Consider the following 17699-nt stretch of genomic DNA (forward strand, 5'->3'; position numbering starts at 1 on the left):
AGTTAAAGCAGCATTCTTTATAAAGCGACGTTACCCATCTTAGAGGATAGAAATTGTTGTATTGAGACACTCAATGATTTATAACCCTTCTTCCTGAAACTTGTAAAGCTGTTAACTTTTAAGTTCTTGTTAAAGCAGCTGTCAACTCTGTGCTTAAAATCATATAAGATCATTATAGGTTACAAAAATATATCATGGAAGTCAACAGTTGACTCACCACAATCTAAGAATACATAGTTGGGTGGGACTGTACAAGTGGGGATGAGAGTGCCTGTCCCTCTTCACACTGTCTCTTGTAATGCACCTCCAAATTGAGTCACACTTTTCTCACCGCCTCGCCGGCGCAAGTGCACCTTTGCGGTGTGATTAGAATAGAAGTTATCTGGACGGCTTTCCTGTCACTGCTCATTCTGACTACTCCTCTTTCTTTTCGCCTTTGCGTTCTTGATGTCTGACTCTCTATCATGGCATCATCGTGCTGCAGCACCAAATCAGATGTGTTTTAACCTCTGTACACACAGTTAGGCTGCTATAGTCACCAGTCATTAATTCACACATTCTCCTCATTATTTAGAGCGTGCCGAAACTAAGCATAGATATCCGGGACGCATGACGAAGCGCGAAGGAGGCGATTAGACCGATCAGATGTAGAAAAGAGAAAGAAATGTGTTTTGGATTGACGACGAAAGCTATTGACAACAGCAGGCCATGAGGCCGACTACGTTACCGGCAAACTACAGTAATTTACAGTAAGCGTACAGTTCATTTTGCTCGCTTGCCCTGGCGTACACTATTTTTGCTTGTTTGCTGTTGGTTTAATCTCTAAGCTGTTTGAACTCGCATCAGAGCAGGTTTCCATTAAGCACATGTGGTCTGTTTGGTGCAGTGATGTGTTATGTTGATAAAGTATAACAGATCAGTAATACTGATATCGATTGATTTTCAAATGCCTTGGCCTTCTCAAAGCAGCCATGAGAGCTGCGTACAGCTCGACAATGTGTGTTACAGTAGGCGTTTTTGGGGGCTGTACTTTGATTTGCCGAGCGTCCTCTGAAATTGAACCGAGAGCTCATATGTGAATAATGAAACTAACACCAGCGCAGTCACACTAAAAGCATAACTTGTTGACAAATCAACTTTGTTAGTATCACTAAATGGCTCAGTGCCTTTGAAGCTATAAAAATGCCAAAAGCGGTTCTATTTTTGTGTCACAAGGGCCCTAATTGAACCGGATCATTAAAAACCACGCTGAACAAAGGCAAAATAGTTTCAATACAGCATCTTTGTTGTCAATTTAAAGGTCGATGCTTGGTGTGCAAAATCGCAACGCTGTTCTGTTTTCTCGTCGCCTTGATCGGCTTTAAGGAAATTAGCTCTTAAGCTCATTGTTGTGTCTTTCAAAGGCAGATGTTGACCCTCGGCTGCAAATGCTGTGGTGGTGTTTCCTTTTTTCTTATTCTGAGAGGGTGGTGTCTCTTAATAAGTGGGACATCTAAAGCACAGAGCTGTGACTGTGCTGCTGTGGCATTGCATGGACTTCCACTTTTCTATCTCAGACTGCAGTTCAGATACTCTTTTAAGGTTTGCGCACACACACACAAGCACACACACACACATTTATTGCTGCATTTGATGGTATTGCAGTTTTCTGACACAGTGAGCTGGTCTTGTTCCCCGTTTTGCCCGCAGCTTATGTTTGTAACTTAGTTTATGTGTGTCTGCAGAGGGAATTTCCCTCTGTAACGTGTTTTCACAGTTCAGCATCAGTTGGAGGATTTGTGTCAGGGACAGTTTGACACTGTTGCTTTCTGTCTCTTTCTCTCAATTTTCTTATCAACTCCTCACTTTTCTTTTCTTATTCTCTTATCTCTTCCTTTCAGAACAACCTCTTCTTTCTCTCTGTCTTGCCGTTAGTATAGTTTACGCTCTGCGCAGTAATCTTTCTCCTGCACTGGTGTCTGTGCAAGGCAAGTTGTCACCCCATTTCTCTAACACGCACCACAACGCTGTGTACCAAACACACTGCAAGAATGCAAAATCACATACTGCACCACACATCACATTTAAGCATCTCTTCCTCCACACTAATATGACCTTTACAATCCCTATCAGTGTGTCACACTTTCAGTCTTGTTCTCGCCAGAAGCCATTTGCAGACTTTTTTTTCCTGTGTGTATGTGTGTGTGTGTGCGTGCGCGTGCTTGTGTGGCTCACTGCCAACCAGCAAAGATACGACTGCAATCAAGTTAAATTAAAAGTTGACTGTTAAACACAGACTTTCATATCAATGTGTTTGTGGTTATTTTCTCCATCATTAGACAAGAATGTTTGCACTTCCTTTTCACTGGCCACAGAAATGCAGTAAAAGTGCAGCAAAACATTACATTACCACCATTCCTACTGGTTAACATGCAATTTGGAGCATTTAATCTTCAATTTGCTGTCAGCCCTCATTATATTATCTGTAAAACATGTGGAAAATTTGAAATTAAGAGTTGCATACTAACATGAGAAAACTTCTCAGATGACAATTCACTTGAGCTCGCCTTTAAACTTGCATATTATTGCTATCCAGCATCTTAACAATCTGCAATATGGAAACATTGATTTCTCTTTTGCCAGCCATGAAATTTACTATCATAACAGAGGCATAAGACATGTCTGGCACATTGGGATCAGCATGGGTTTTTTTTCCACTCAGTGTTGTGAAGGTAAGTAACTAAAGCAGGCCAGGGTGCCACAATCAGTAGTCGCCCTTGCCCTGAGAATCATAGAGAGAATGTGAATTGCTGCTTAGATGAAGATCAGGTGGGAGGTGTTTGTTCTTGGTTGCGGTCCTCCCCTGACTCATTGTGCGAATGTCAGACAGCAGGTATGAATAGGAGAGCTGCCACAGTGAAATTTTTTTTAAAGCGCATATTAGATTTTTGCGATGTATTCTTAAACAGAGGTGATAGCTATCGACACCAGCGTGCTGTGCAGATGAACATGGACCTACCTCGCCTCTGAACTGCTCTCATAGGTACTGTAAAATGGCAATACAGACATCTTCCTGCTCTTGTTTCTCGTTTAGCATGTGGGCGTCCGTGACCCTCATGTGGTAATTTATTGAGTTCAAAATAGCAAGTGTTGTGTTTTCTTTTGACACCTGTGAACTCATCGCAAATTTACAATGATTGGAGAAGCATTATTTCACACACTGACCAAATCAATTTTTTAAAATAATACACAGAGTATATTTAGATATGCGTGTATATATATATATATATATATATATATATATATATATATTTAGTTAGTGTGTGTTACAGAAATGGCGGAGAGCTACGCTTTTAATTTTGTGTGTTCAGCTGTGTGAATGTTGATTCTGACAGTTTTACCACCTACATGTTGTACAGTAATGTACTGAAATGCATCAGATGTCATTTTAATGTGAGATTGGCACCACGGGACTGTGTCATGACTCATGTTACATTTACATGTGTTGTGTCAAATCATCATTTTTTCTGATTATTGTAAAAATGTTTCCTTGATTTGTGATTTAGTATGAATCTTTCAAAAGTAATAAAGTAAAATAAATTCAAAGTTTGCAGCCAAAAATTAAATAAATGGAGTATTTTTCAAGATCTAAATTGAGCTCTTTAAAATTAATTTCTGATATTGACTTTTATTTTATATTTTTAAAACAAATTTTAATACCAGGCTTGTCATGAGATATACACAGAATTTGATTTGTGAATATACCAAAAATGACAACACAACCTTTTTTCATACTCTGCGCATTTATATAAAATCCAGGCAAGAGCTTTTACACTCTTCAAAAGAAGTAACCATTTTCAGTTGGATGACAACCACCAACATGACTTAAATATTTCCCTAAAAGAAAGTTTTATTGAATTTTTGCTCCCACTGAGCAGTAAAAATCTACTGAATATCATTAACAATATTAAATAATTTTACTGTTTCTTTGAAGTATTAATTTTTAAATGTAGAAAATCAACATGGGAATGGGAACATTTGCATTGGGCGGTAAATTGGGCTTGGCCTTGTTTGTTGCCATTTAAAACCAGAAGAAACAAACAAGGTAATTTCAATTATTGCGTGTTTACCATTTAGCCACATAATTACTGAGCCAATACTAGATCACATGTGTGCGTCGTAAAATAAACTGCAGTTTAGCATGGTGTTGTACAGGAGATGCCCTCGGGCATATAAACAGTGCCGATTTAGGCCAGCACTGAGACTGTGTGCACTTCTCAGAGCTAACAGGATTTTTTTCTTTATGCCAGATTTTGTTGTTGTTGGAACTTTACTTTTGTAAAATCTTTGTTTGTGCTTATGAAGTGGTTCAGGCATTATCTCCCTTTTTCGTTGGGAACAACCAAATGATAAGTTTCACTTTTTAGGCTTAAGACGAATTTCAAGATGGACTGCACGTCGCGCGACAACCAGAACAGCAGTGTGTGTTCTGACTGGCGTGCCAGGATTTATAAAAAAAGACGTGTTTCTGGCAGTCAGGCCGCCAATCTTTCAGATGTTCTGTCACTGACATGCAGGGAAAGCAGCAGACAGATTAAAATAGCACTCCAGTGCGTGATCTGAACACTGTTGTTGTCAAACGATCAGAATCAGTCCCCTGAAGACTGAATGATCGACAATGTCAAGCATGATGCAGCACAGTCTGGATATGAGTCACATTCTTCCCACGCACACTAAAGTTCCTGCACCATGGCTGTGTACTATTTTCTGCTGTGCTGTGCTGTGTGTTTTCTCATTTTACAAGTTACACTTTCTTATGATGCTTACAGGCTACGTGCATCCATCACTCTTACACTCCTCTGTACCTAGTGTCTACTTAGCAGGCAATGCAGGCACTCTCACGCTCTTCAAATATCTCACTGTCCTGTTCCAACAAAAAAATATTTGAAGGATGCGGTTGCCATCCAAATAAATAAATCAACAGGCCAGATAATGAAAACCATCCAGCTCGGTGTGCTTTAATGACAGCACATGTAGACTCAGTGTCACTCACTGTTATGAGAGAGAAAATTAGAGCCAATTTGATGCTAATCCAGACCAGATTTTCCTCATTTTTGTCCCAGCGGTACGTCCTATCATCCCCGAGTCTCCTGCAGGCCCGATGGGCCGCCTTTAACTGCATCGCATATCTTCATAGGTGCCTGCTACGGTAAAGCACGTTTAATGACCGGTTTTGTTCCCCCCATAAAAGCAAGTCATTGCTTTCCACCTTTGTGGAGCAGCAATGCTTGAAGCATGCATTGGTTGACTCGCCTCAGATGAACCAGAATTTCGCTTGACTGCGCTCAGTGCCCTGGTGCAGTGAAGTTGGGGCAGATCACACAACTTGCTGATACAAACAGATACACATGTAGGTGTTCCACTTTGAGATTAGCCAGCATTAATCAAAGGAATATGTGTAAAGTATGCGTTAGGTGTTTGTGACTGTGGGCTGCCCCCTTCTGTAGTACTGAACCCCCTCATGTGCTTTCAGTATTACGGTGAGTGAGTGTGTGTGTGTGTTATCTGCGTGTGTTTGTTTCTTCTAGCTGTAAAGTTGATGAGTTAGGTTTTTCTAAAATGTCTCCCGTAGTCATTGTTTAGTCACTGGCTTGTGTCACTGCGAGCTGTGGGCTGTAGCTTGATGTGCAGATGAGTTGAAAGCAAAGCACTCATAAATTATTGTGTCCATCAGCCAGTGTGAGTGTTGTTGGAGCAGCTCAAACAAAAAATCTTTCAAGAGTGACTGAGCGTTGTTTTGACAGTTTAATGAATAAACTTTGTTGGTGTTTCATGAAATTTAATGAGCTGTGAAACCTTATTTTCTTTCTGATCTTATTAACATAAGGCACTCCTATAATAATAAAGAGAAAAGTTAGAGCATGGCTGAAATGCTGCAAATCAGAATCCTTATTTTTAACCTCCTAGGACCTGCCGTCCACATATGTGGACATCACATTTTGGGTTATTTAGACCAAAATACTCAATTTTGCTCTACATGCGCCTGATATCCACTTACAAGGACATTATACTGCTACTGTTCTATCAAAATTTTAAATGAATATCCTCATATGTGGCTCTTATTTTTCTTAAAAACAAAAGTAAGGTAAAAAAAAAAATCTGGTAATTCTTTGTTTTTACATTCATCGGGCCCCAATGTGCCCAAATATCAAAGAGAAATTAAAAATGCATGTCGTGGAAGAGTTCGGGTCTTAGGAGGTTAAAGATGGAGCCCTCTGTGTGCCGGCACGGCTTTCGCGCACCCTTCGACAACGGTTTGGCTTTGTCGTACAGGGTCGTTACTCGGTTGTGATTAGATATTGCTAATCAGAGAGGAAAAAACAGAGCGTCCTCAAAAAAGCCTTGGAAATAAGAGCCTACATATGAAATCCAAGGCATGTGTTTGTGATTGTCATTTATTGTCTTTGCCATGGGAAAAAGTAATGCGCCTTTCCATTCTGGGCACATAGGGCATATTTTTAAAATACGATATGTTATGTGTCTTTTTTTCTGACTGCTCCATTACATTCCTGCTGCATAGTCACACAACGCACCATCAAGTGATTGAAAAATGAATTTAGACATAAAATAACCACAAAAAAGTAATTTTATATTGAAATAGTTCCCAATGACAGAACGATGGAATAATTAAATAAACTCATTCAAAATGCTATGTTTGATCGTGGCCTTAATTTAATACATTTGTATATTATATGTCTTTTCTAAGGGTACGGTAACACGTCTTTTTTTCATTTATTTTCAAAATGAAAGCCACACTTTGTTCTCAGTTGCGTCAGACTCAAACTATCTTTTTTGGAGACTGACCAGAAATTACTTATATTGATCATAAACCGCACATCGAACCACAAAAAGCCAAACGAAGCGTCTCATAACGAGAAACAACTGAACGACTTAAAAAGGACAAGAGTGTCATTCATCTTACTTTCCGAGAAACAATGCAAACAAACAAACAACCGGCAAAACTACAATAAATAACAACAGCATTTTGTGTTTGCCCCCCTTTGGACTGTTAAAATTTGCAAAACATTTTTGAATTTTTGCTTGTGTTTCTCTTCCCTGTTTGGTTTCAGTTCCTCACATATTTTTATTTAATCGCGGAGCATTGTCTCTGGTCTTCATTAGTAATAATCTGTAGCTCACCCCGCTGAATGCCATCTGAAATGATAAGAAACACATGTTGCTGCATTTTGAGTGATGGTTAAAAAAATTCCGTTTATTGATTTGGACGGCACAAAAATAGTAAGTGGTGTCTCAATAAATATACGTGCGCAGAGTATTTCTGGTTAAACTGAAATTTCAGCGCGCCATTTCAGAATTAATGAGCACACTGATGGTTTGCCGCATTGAAAAATGAAGTCCTGTGTCCAAACTGAGAGTTTTGTCTCATCTTTTTGCAGTTGATGCCGACCAAGTGAGTTTACTGGGATCTGAGGGGGAGGATGAGGTGGGTTTGTGGAGCTTGGAGCCCCAGGACTGCCAGGAGAGCCTGGATAAGACGAGCCTGACGCCCAGCGAGGGGACAGAGGAGCCCGGCAGCCCTGCTCAGTCCACCCGGCTGCACAGCCTCAGCCCCGGCAGCAGGAACTGCTGGGGCCAGGTGGAGTCAGAGACCAAGGCCACAGAGGACGCATCCTTCATGTCCACTGAAAGGGAGGGAGACCAGGACCCGCTGAGGATGTACTGTAAGTTATAAGCTTACATAATAGCTGCACCTCATTTGCCATTCTAAATTAATTCCATATTTTCTGAGCTTTAAAATATTGCTGCTTGTGCTTCCACAGAATTAAGCCCAGGCTAACACAGCAAATCAGTTATGCTTGCAAAATGTACATATACTGTATATGTATGAAACAACTGAAGCTGCTGCTGCTGCTGCTGCTGCTGCTGGGGTGTTTAACACTACTGTATGTGTAAACAAGTTTGTGTGTTTTTCTGATGCAACACCACCAGTCTCATGATGCTTCTCAGAGCCCTCTAGATACACCTTCATATCAGCTCCTCGTGAAACCATGCCTTCCCTACAAGCTGTTCCTTTTTTTCACTCTTCTCTTTGAAAAGGCAGCCTTCTGAAAGCATGACAAAAGAACTCATCCCACACAATGTCACAATATTTCCATGCATCAAAGAGGTGACGTTACGGTACTGAAATCAGAACTGCGCGACGTGAGGCTTTCCCTTTTATTTAGGAGAGATCAAAGGCTCACGCGGCTTGCCTACTAACAATCACTTAGCTCCCTCGCCTCGTGTGATTTGGCCTTGCCTGATGAAGGCGAAGCAGAGTTTTTACAACGCTCAACCGCACAGGCTCTTCCCTTCACCACATTAAAAAACAGCTCAAAATATGCCAACATCTGCAAACATTTGAAAAATCTTTCTCAAAGTCGCTTTTAAGCCGAGCTGATTGGCTGGAGTTGTGATAGGAGGCGCCGTCTCTTCTTCGCGTACATCTGTGGCTTTTTCTCTCTGCCTGTCACTCTGCTCAAGGGCACGAATCACAAAGAATTTTTAAATCTAGCTTCATATCTGGCCAAATAGTTCCCTAAATTCATTGTTTCATCTGTCAGTCTTCACATAAACAGTTTAGTCCCCTTAGATTCAGTTGCACAGTGAAAGTTGGCAACTGACGTTCAGTCTGCGCGCACATGCTGCTTCACTGACAACACACGCACACTCAGAGAGAAAGCACCGACACCGGCTTTTGGATAACCCAGGAACAGTAATGTATCAATATGTATCTTCAAAGGAATCACACGGGGGTCTTTTTGTTGTACACCGTCTTTTTTTTTTTTTTAATAAACAGCTGCCTCTTCTGGTGCTTTAAAAAAAATTTATTCTACTTTAGGTAATTAACTGAATGAAAAACAAACCTTGTACCGATGCTGGTGTTCTTCTGTTAAAATAGCCAATAAAGCAGAAACACATCTCAACAGATTAATCAAGTCCTAACCTTCAGTTAAAAATGCATGCGTATAAATTCATAGTTACTTATATTTTTCTATATCCAATGCTTATCACTTTCCCTGCAGGTAAGAGTTCAGACTCCCAGAATGCCTTGGAGGACCTGTCCCAGTATGAAATCCTGGCTCAGTTGAGGAAGGCCTCTACCTCAGCTAGTTTCTTAGATCACCTGAACCATAATGGCACGGCAGCTGTGTACCGCCCGAGCAGAGGGCACGATGACCTGCCTCCTGCTATCTGGTCGCCAGGTGCTCAGCACTGCTCACCTGAGGGACCAGGTAGGCCAAAGCGCCACAGCTGCAATCATACTCAACAAGAACCTAATCAATTATTAATTTATGCTAACTTTTTCCTCTCGAGGCTGCCGGTTACCACCACGCTTACAGCAAATCGCAGTGATAACATATATCAGATCATATATGCTAATGTAATTCTCAGAAACGAAAAAGCAAAGTAATGGCTTTTTATATATCTGCTAGTTTGAGGTTAAAGGTTAGCGAAGTGAGAGTGTAATTTACATAGTTCAGGTTAGGTCATTTGTACATGCACAGCTCTGTGTACTTGCTTTTGAATATGTAATAATAAATAAATATAACACTAAATCTCACAAACTTTTATTCTGTAGAAGTGGCAACTGTAGAGTATTTTAAAGCACGCATCTAAGCCCACTGTCTAATTGTCCTTATAAAAATTGTATTTTTGTTTTTATTTGTTCTTATTTTATTCAGATGATTATTATTTTTATTTATTTGGGTCACTTTGCTTGTACTAAGTAGAGTACGAGTGGTGGCTTATATGGCCTCCGATATACTGACAGCTGCTTTTCTATTTAAGATGCATCCTATGGAAGTTCAATCTTGAGAGTATATATATTGTGGCTTCTAAAATAGATGGGTATATTAAATGAAACTATATAAAACTTCAGCTGATCTATCAAAAGAAACAATGTCACCTTTTTCTTGTCAGCAGATGTAGGCAGGGCCCAGCAGGCCTGCCCATTTTGCAGCAGGGTATATCCTCGAGGAGCTTCTTTGAGGGACCATGTCAAGTACTGTCCAGACAGGGAGGGGGGGCACATGGTCTGCCCGCTCTGTGGATACACTGCCACCCTTAGGCTGGAGATGGAGCGGCACCTAGCACTTCACAACCCAGTGCAGGACAAAGTGAGCAGACACAAAAAGAAACTCAAAGCTAAATTTCTTTCAAAATCGCAACGACTTATTCAAAAATGATTTATTAACATTTATGTAGCGTTATAAGGTGATCATTTGCAACTGTGTATCCACAGAAGTGGCAACCTTACGTCTTCACATCCTAAAAAAAGCCGAGTATCTGTGCTGTAGTTTAAAACTGATTACAATGTTCTGTCGCCCTAGAGTGCCATGACATTGGACCAAGGCATGGAGACCAGGAAGTTCAAATGTCTGCAGTGTGGGAAAGCATTCAAGTACAAACACCACCTCAAAGAGCATCTCCGCATCCACAGCGGTGAGACAAAATAACATCAAAACAGTTGTACTCACCCATCAATTTGCTATTGTTTCCACTCTATCGCTAACCCTTACTTATTTTGCAAGTTATATGGTATAAAATTATACCCAAATTGATGTGTTGACAGGAAACGAGTATAATTCATCACAGGACAAGAGACTTGTGAAAAATGTGAAAAGATCACACCCACGCAGAAAGGTTTTTTTGTTTGTTTTTTCAATTTGCTCTGTGGCATCCTGACTCTAATGCCTCCACTTTGTGTCTCATCTTGTAGGAGAGAAACCTTACGAGTGCTCCAACTGCAAAAAACGCTTCTCTCACTCTGGCTCCTACAGCTCCCATTTAAGCAGTAAAAAGTGCCTTAGTGGTGGCGGGCATGGAGGAGGAAACCCAGGAGGAGCCAGCGGGGTGTTTAATGGACACAGCCAAAGCTCCTACCCCCACTCATTTCCAACATCTCCCTCTGCTGGTGGGGGTAGAAGTAGTAATGAAAAGGGCTCGGTGCTAGTTTTGCAGAACCAAGATAATACCAGGCCTCTGGGTCAAGTACCGGTGGATCCCCTTCAGCTTTCACTGCAGGATCTCAATCAAAGCACCGCAAGCTTGTCCAGTGCGTCAGACCTGGCGAGGATTTGGGACCCATCAGAGCTTTCTTTGAGGGCCAGTATGCTCAAAGGGACCAGTCTACTGCCTTATCTCCACTCCGGGGGGACCAAATTTGAGCATATGCTGCAGGAGATGTTTCAACGAGACGTAAAAAAAGATGAAGATCTTGTCAGAGAAGGAGGAGATGAAGAGGAAAGAAGAGCACATCAAAACGGAGGATCGCATGAGAGAAAGGTTTCACCTGACAGGAGAAGAGACACGCTATCGGTCGAACCAGAGAGGGGTGTTCTTGGGATAATGTGTCGTTGGTGCTCGCAGCATTTCTCCAGTGTGGCTGCACTTCTGCATCATGAGCGCCACCTCTGTCAGCTCAACAGAGAAGCAGCGGAGGTACCCGAGGGTTTTCGCAGTAAAGCCCCGTCATCACCGTCTATATTCTTTCCAAGATCTGTCCTCCAACCAGAAAACAGCAAATTAAGTGTAGTGACAAATGGTCTTTCTGGAAATAAGTCGCCATCGCAGAAGCACAACTGGCACGCCGTACCACAACACCTTTTGGTTGCAATGCACTCGCCCCCACAGCTCCACCATAACGCCCTGTCTTCGCGATTGCACTGGCCGAGCCAGGAAAAGGGCAGCCCAAGTGAGGTGACACACCGTTCCCCAGAGCTGTCATCACCTCGAGGCAGGAAACGAGCTCTGTCCTCGGGATTCACTTCTCCGGTTTGCCTTGACCTCACAAGTTGTTCTCCTGAACTGTCCTCACCCCAGAAAGAAACCAGCAACCCCTGGTCTGCACAGAACGAACCTCTGGACCTCTCCCTGCCCAAGCAGCTTTCTGACCAGAGCAGTAGGAACAAAACTGTTAATGGCAGCTCAGGCAGAGGAGAGAGGAGGGAGCTCGGGACCCAGCAGCTTGGTAGACCAAGTCCGACTTCACACCTCCCCCTGCATTCGCATCCGGTCTTCAGTGTGGCTGGAGCTCCTGTGTTTCCAGGTTCCTTGTACAATGGGTTTCCAATGTTCAGCCAGGCTGGTGTGGGGCTTTCGGGGCATGAAGGCATCACATCAATTCCATTCAACCAGACGGCCAACACCCCGGGGTTTCTCTCTCCTTTAGCCTACATGATGGAGGCAGATGCAGAGGCTACACTGAAAAAGATTTATCAGGAGAGACAAGGTTTAATGGTGAGCCCAGCGTTTGTGGGGTGTGTAACGTATACTTGTGGAAGATGTTATATAAATAACAAAAACGAAACATGAGCAATACTTAGATGATCTCATGTTATAAAACGCTGAATTGGCGGTCAGATCAGCAACAGTTGAGCAGATATTAAACTCCTACTACATTCATGAATCACACTACATATGTCTTTGAACTCAGGGTTTATTTTTGTGTCAAGCACACACCTGTAAAGTTTTTGACTCCATCTGGTATGATTGTTACACTATAGTGTACACGAAGCATTTCCACAGAAAAACAGACACACAAACATCCGTCTCAAAAATGCCTTTGTGGTTGTGACTACCGCTGTATCTTGGGGAGATGAAAAAAATTACCAAGTGAACTTTCCCCAGTAGTACATATATGCATAACTGCTATCATTTTCCTGCAGGGCGAGGCATTGAACCGTGGTGCTCTGGACTATCTCTCACTCATCGACGAAGGGTTCGATGGAGAAGGAGGGCCGGGAAGAAAGAGACTGAAGAAGACAGACGAGGGGCTTTACGCTTGTGATATTTGTGAAAAAACTTTCCAAAAGAGCAGCTCATTGCTTCGCCACAAATATGAGCACACAGGTCTGTGACTCACGCATGGCCTGCTCTTGTTATGTGATATTTCCTGTAATATATACGTACCGCTTATTGGTGCTATCTCTTAAAAAAAATTCAAAAAAATAGTCTGAAATTATTCAAAAGATGCTTATTAGCTTTCTGGCTGACGTTTAACACAACTCTCATGTCTTTAAGGTGCATATGGGGCTAAGGCCAACAGCTGTTGACATGATAGAAATGGTGCAGTGGCACAGCTAACATGACTGTCCAGAAACCTGCTAATACCTCTAAATTTCACAAATTGAAACGTTTGAATCTCAGGAAGAAGCATTGTGGGTTTTTTAGGGTTATGTGTCAGACTATTTCTCACAGGAAAGAAAAAAACATAGCATGTAGAGCGATAAATCAGAAATTGTTACCTTTACACAGAGCCAGGCAAACAGTTTTCCTGTTTCCAGTCTTGATGCAAATGTACACAACTGCTTCTCTAGCTTTACATAGCTTTCTTAGTTCTTCATCACAAACGTCAACTGTTTTTTACACTTATGTCAGACACAAACTCAGTAATAGAAACGGTTTGTGTGTTCATTGCAGGCAAACGTCCTCACGAGTGTAAGATCTGCAACAAGGCCTTCAAGCATAAGCACCATCTGATTGAACACAGCCGACTGCACTCCGGAGAGAAACCCTACCAATGTGACAAGTGTGGCAAACGCTTCTCCCACTCTGGCTCTTACTCCCAGCACATGAACCACCGTTACGCATACTGCAGCAAAGACCAGGATCTAGACCAAGACCAAGATGACATGCCTCTCACACCGGGAGCGGGCAACAGTCTTGTGGGACGCCTCTCTGAAGACGCCCCTCTGTCACTGGATGAAACCCAAACTCCACACTCTTTTCTCAGTGATTCCAGTCTGGATGGAGCGCCGGATGCTCTCAAAGAGGAGGAGGAGGAGGAGGAAGAAGGGGAAGAAAGAGTTTGCAATGACCGTAAAGAAGAGGCAGATGTGAATTTGCCAGACCCAGCAGAGGAGCTGGGAGGTAACCCCATACAAGAATCACCTGCAGGTGAGAATGGAGTTCAGAGTGAGAGAAATAGATATGACATGCAAGATCATATTGACAATACAGAGAGCCAAACTTGGGACAGAGACACCGAGGACCGGAATGGAGACTTGGACAAATGTGAACTGAGTTTGGATTTAACAGAGTTACCCAGAATTAAAACTTAAGGTGACTTTAACCAGCCATTAAAACCCATTTACTATTAAGACTTGTTTTTTTTCTTACGTATGTAATAAAGACTGATTTTTGTTATTTACTTATCTTACAAAATGCACAGAACTGTCAAAGGATGTATGGCCTTATAGAGGACAAAGCCATCAATCAAATGTATGTGAGAATACGAGTTTCAAAGCGTTATCCTGTAAAATAGACTTGATGTATCTATAATATTTGCCTTTTTTCCTTTTTGTTGTCTTTCAGAACCTCTAAAAAAATGGGTTGACTAGTCTGAGGTCATGTCACATATCCAGATATGATGTTGTCTATTTTACATGCTTGCTGCTGCTGACTGTTGCACAACAAAAACAACAAAAAAAAAGCATTTGTTTGTCCTTCTAAATCCAGGATTCAGCTGACTTTTTTTTGTACTTTATTTGTTTGCGTGTAGATTCACACCAATGAGTGGCCTTAGAAGCTTAAAGGAAGCAGGATGGAAAGACATCTGGTCTTAATTTAATGTGGCATCAAGGCCAGAAGTTAAAGGCTACAAGCAGATTTGCCACGATGTCTAGTTAGCATATTTATTCTCAAGTGCAAATAACTTTCAGTTTCTACTATCCTTTTATTTGATGCAAATCTTTACCTCTGTTTTAAGAATTAGCAACAACTGCAACATGTTTTCAGCTGAGATGCACATGCAGTTAGTCCTTTGTCCCAAAGCCGGCGATTGCTTGAGTATGTATAGTACAGGTTATATTGTAGGGCTCTTGACATTTATGCTGTGAAATTATAAGGTTTCAGGTTAACTATGCTGTTCTGTGGCTTTAACTAATCACCAAGAGTAAGAAGGGGGAAAGGGGAAGGCAGAAGTGGGAGGTAGTTATTTATTTTTAAAAAAAACCAAAAGCATCGGACTGCACCTTTAAAAGTGTATACCTTGCTTGAGGACAGTCATTTCTACATTTCTGCATGAGAGGTTAAAGGGGGCAAAGATGAAGTCAGCCTTTGGGGTTTTTCCCAAGAGCAAGCAAATACAATTTGCACTGTCGCACTGTACATGTAATAATTACAAAGAGTGGCTTGATTTCCTTCAGTGCTGAAATGTCGGGCATTTCTCGTAAAAATTTTCATGTGCTTCAGCATGTTTTCACACCTTCTGAATAATAATAATGTGTCGCACTTTGTGGCTGTTTGTTGAGGTGTGGCAAGAGGGTCAAGACTCAGGACACATACATGAGCTTTTAACTTCCTCTTTCTGACTGCAGTGTAGTCAACGTGAAAAGTGCCTCAGATGTACTCTGACACTGTGAGTAATCCGACAAAGCCTTGCTACGATGAGATAAGACGGTGGTGCATGAGGTGTGACTAAGCTTGCAGCATTCATGCATACCTTGGGCCAAAGATGCTTTTTTTGGTCATAATACATTTGTGTGTGTGTGTGTGTGTGTGTGCATGTGTGTGTGTGTGCATATGTGGCACGCCAAGTGCCACCCCCCTCTTGTATAGTTCCTTACCTGATATTTTTGCTCCAAAAAGGTGAGCGAAAAAAAAAGTTTTACTTTCCCTCAGTGTCTGCACACTTTTTCATTATATCAAGTACTGTTTATTTTTTCCTAGCACTCATGCAATATTTGTATTATCTTTTATATATATATATTTTTTGCATGTTTGTGGATATTTGTAATAAAACTGTACAGACGTTTTTCAGCAGAACCTCTCATTTCCTTGATTTTTTGAATTAAACCTCACGATGTGGCCCCAAAATGGGCTGGTTTCTTTTTAGCAGTGTTGAAATCAGAAAGCACCTTAAAAGATTTTCTGGTCAACATCGCTATAAAAACGATCAAATGCCTCAACTTTTTGAATTTTCTGCTTAAGCACAAACATCTGCACAAGACCGTTTTGAAGCTCAGTTGTGGGGACCACTCAGTTTCCCATCACAGTAAACAGTTTCCATCAACACTCAAGATGTCGAGACTGTTTTGTTACACTGGCTTTTTTGTGGCTCTCTTTATTTGCATGATGATTCATCAGAGGTGCCTGCTTTGCGCTTGTGAACCTGTGTGTGTGGCTGGGGCAAACAGAGGTTGAGCAGTTCTGCTGATATTTGATACACTAAGCTTTAGGTTAACGGTAGTTTGGGTAAACAGTCAGCTAACCGTAACAATAACGAACCCTGCCAAGTGACGTGGGTTAGATACTTTTGGGTGCCATGCATCAGCGGCCTTCAGTAAACTGTTGCACTGCAGCACTGGCTGGCCCTGCTCTTTGACTTAGAGCAAAGTTGATACAAATTTTTACATTATAGTTTTTAAGAGGGCTATAACACCTCGGTTATGCAGCATCACTTGCGGGAAGACCCAGTCATGGGTAACAGGTTGTCAGATTGAGTGCTGAGCATTTTTAAGTTTCAATTCCCAGTAACAGCTGAGTGACACACCGAACAGAGCTACAGATGTATTCCACTGGTGGGTGGATCTAACAATAAGATCAAGACATCTGTGTAAGCCATTATCTTCCTAATCTAGCATCTTTTCTTCCAACTGTAAGCTGAACCTAAAATTTACAAGAGTGAGAATGAAGATAAAACTGAAAGAAGAGAATTCAAACCTGAGCCTTAGCTCCACACTTCATTTCAGTCCGTTTAGAGACGCGCTGATTAGTGGATTCAGAAGGTTCCAGCTAATTCAAATGTTGATTGTGAAAAATAAATGATTTTTGATCAATGCAGAGAAGCACAAATCAATTCTAATTAATAAATGCCACACAGAATGCCAGCAGGAAAAAAAATCAATCAGAAAAAAAAAAAAAAGAGTTGTGTGTGCGAAAAAATGCAGTTAAAAAATGCATTGGTAAACTAATTTCTCCACGAGCCTGCAGCACATCTGCTGTCTTGTCTGCATCCTGACACAAAAGCACAAGCTGTGTTTTGCTTTACTTTAAATATATATCATGCAATAAATAAGTCAAAGCAAGAACAAAGTAAGGATGATGTAATAGAGTCTGACTTTTGATGCCAACAAATTGCTGATTAGGAGCGAGGTCTGTTTGTTTCTGTCTCTGTCTGATTAGAGTTTTAGGGGCTGATTAGCACCATCGCACCAAAGCGAAATAAAACACATCACAGAGCTTGGTCTTGGTCAGACGGCGCTTTAATGCCATCTGGTTTCTACCAACAGAAATTTCTCTTCAGTTTCAGGATTAGGAGAGCATTCAAAAAACACATAGCGAGATATCGTTACGGAATATAGGCTGGATCACGTGCTTCCACGTGTTTACATTATCTCGGTGTCATAAATGGAAACATTCGGTATGATTTTGAAAGTTTGGATGAAGAAATAAAACAAAGAAATTAAAATAAACAAATGAAAAGCCAGCAGTGCTGACTGATGGCCATATTGTAAATGTAAATGCAGTAAATGCACACAAGCCACATGCTTTGTCTACGGTGAAAAGTTGATCAAATTTAAGCAGCAAACTGGAAGCGCACCATAGACTCCCTGATCAATCATCCGCACATAATCTTAGCCCCTCCCAATGTGCTCACATGACTTGAAATAATACAAACATAAAAATGAATAAATACATCCAATAAAACAGAG

The 17699-nt window shown here is 41.3% G+C and overlaps 1 protein-coding gene across 3 annotated transcripts in view; it reads left to right on the forward strand.

Annotated features, from left to right (window-relative positions):
* The window catches only part of LOC146575009 (zinc finger E-box-binding homeobox 2), a 28447-nt gene extending 12612 nt beyond the window's left edge, over window positions 1-15835 (forward strand). Inside the window, exons 1-8 of one of the 3 annotated variants that reach the window (XM_085275168.1) lie at window positions 2867-3022; window positions 7437-7721; window positions 9066-9275; window positions 9964-10160; window positions 10374-10485; window positions 10763-12282; window positions 12711-12894; window positions 13465-15835. In XM_085275168.1, coding sequence (XP_085131294.1) covers window positions 7676-7721; window positions 9066-9275; window positions 9964-10160; window positions 10374-10485; window positions 10763-12282; window positions 12711-12894; window positions 13465-14105 — 2910 coding nt within the window. In that variant the 5' untranslated portion in view covers window positions 2867-3022; window positions 7437-7675 and the 3' untranslated portion in view covers window positions 14106-15835. Of the gene's footprint in view, window positions 1-2866; window positions 3023-7436; window positions 7722-9065; window positions 9276-9963; window positions 10161-10373; window positions 10486-10762; window positions 12283-12710; window positions 12895-13464 lie in introns of those variants that run through there. The other 2 variants (XM_085275166.1, XM_085275167.1) reach the window with 2 other exon arrangements.
* Window positions 15836-17699: the final 1864 nt, after the last annotated feature.

This window comes from Mchenga conophoros, linkage group LG5 (genome assembly GCF_057382185.1).
Source record: "Mchenga conophoros isolate Kocher_MC1m ecotype Shallow Benthic linkage group LG5, M_conophoros_male_GT1.1, whole genome shotgun sequence".
In the NCBI taxonomy this organism is placed as follows: Eukaryota; Metazoa; Chordata; class Actinopteri; order Cichliformes; family Cichlidae; genus Mchenga; species Mchenga conophoros.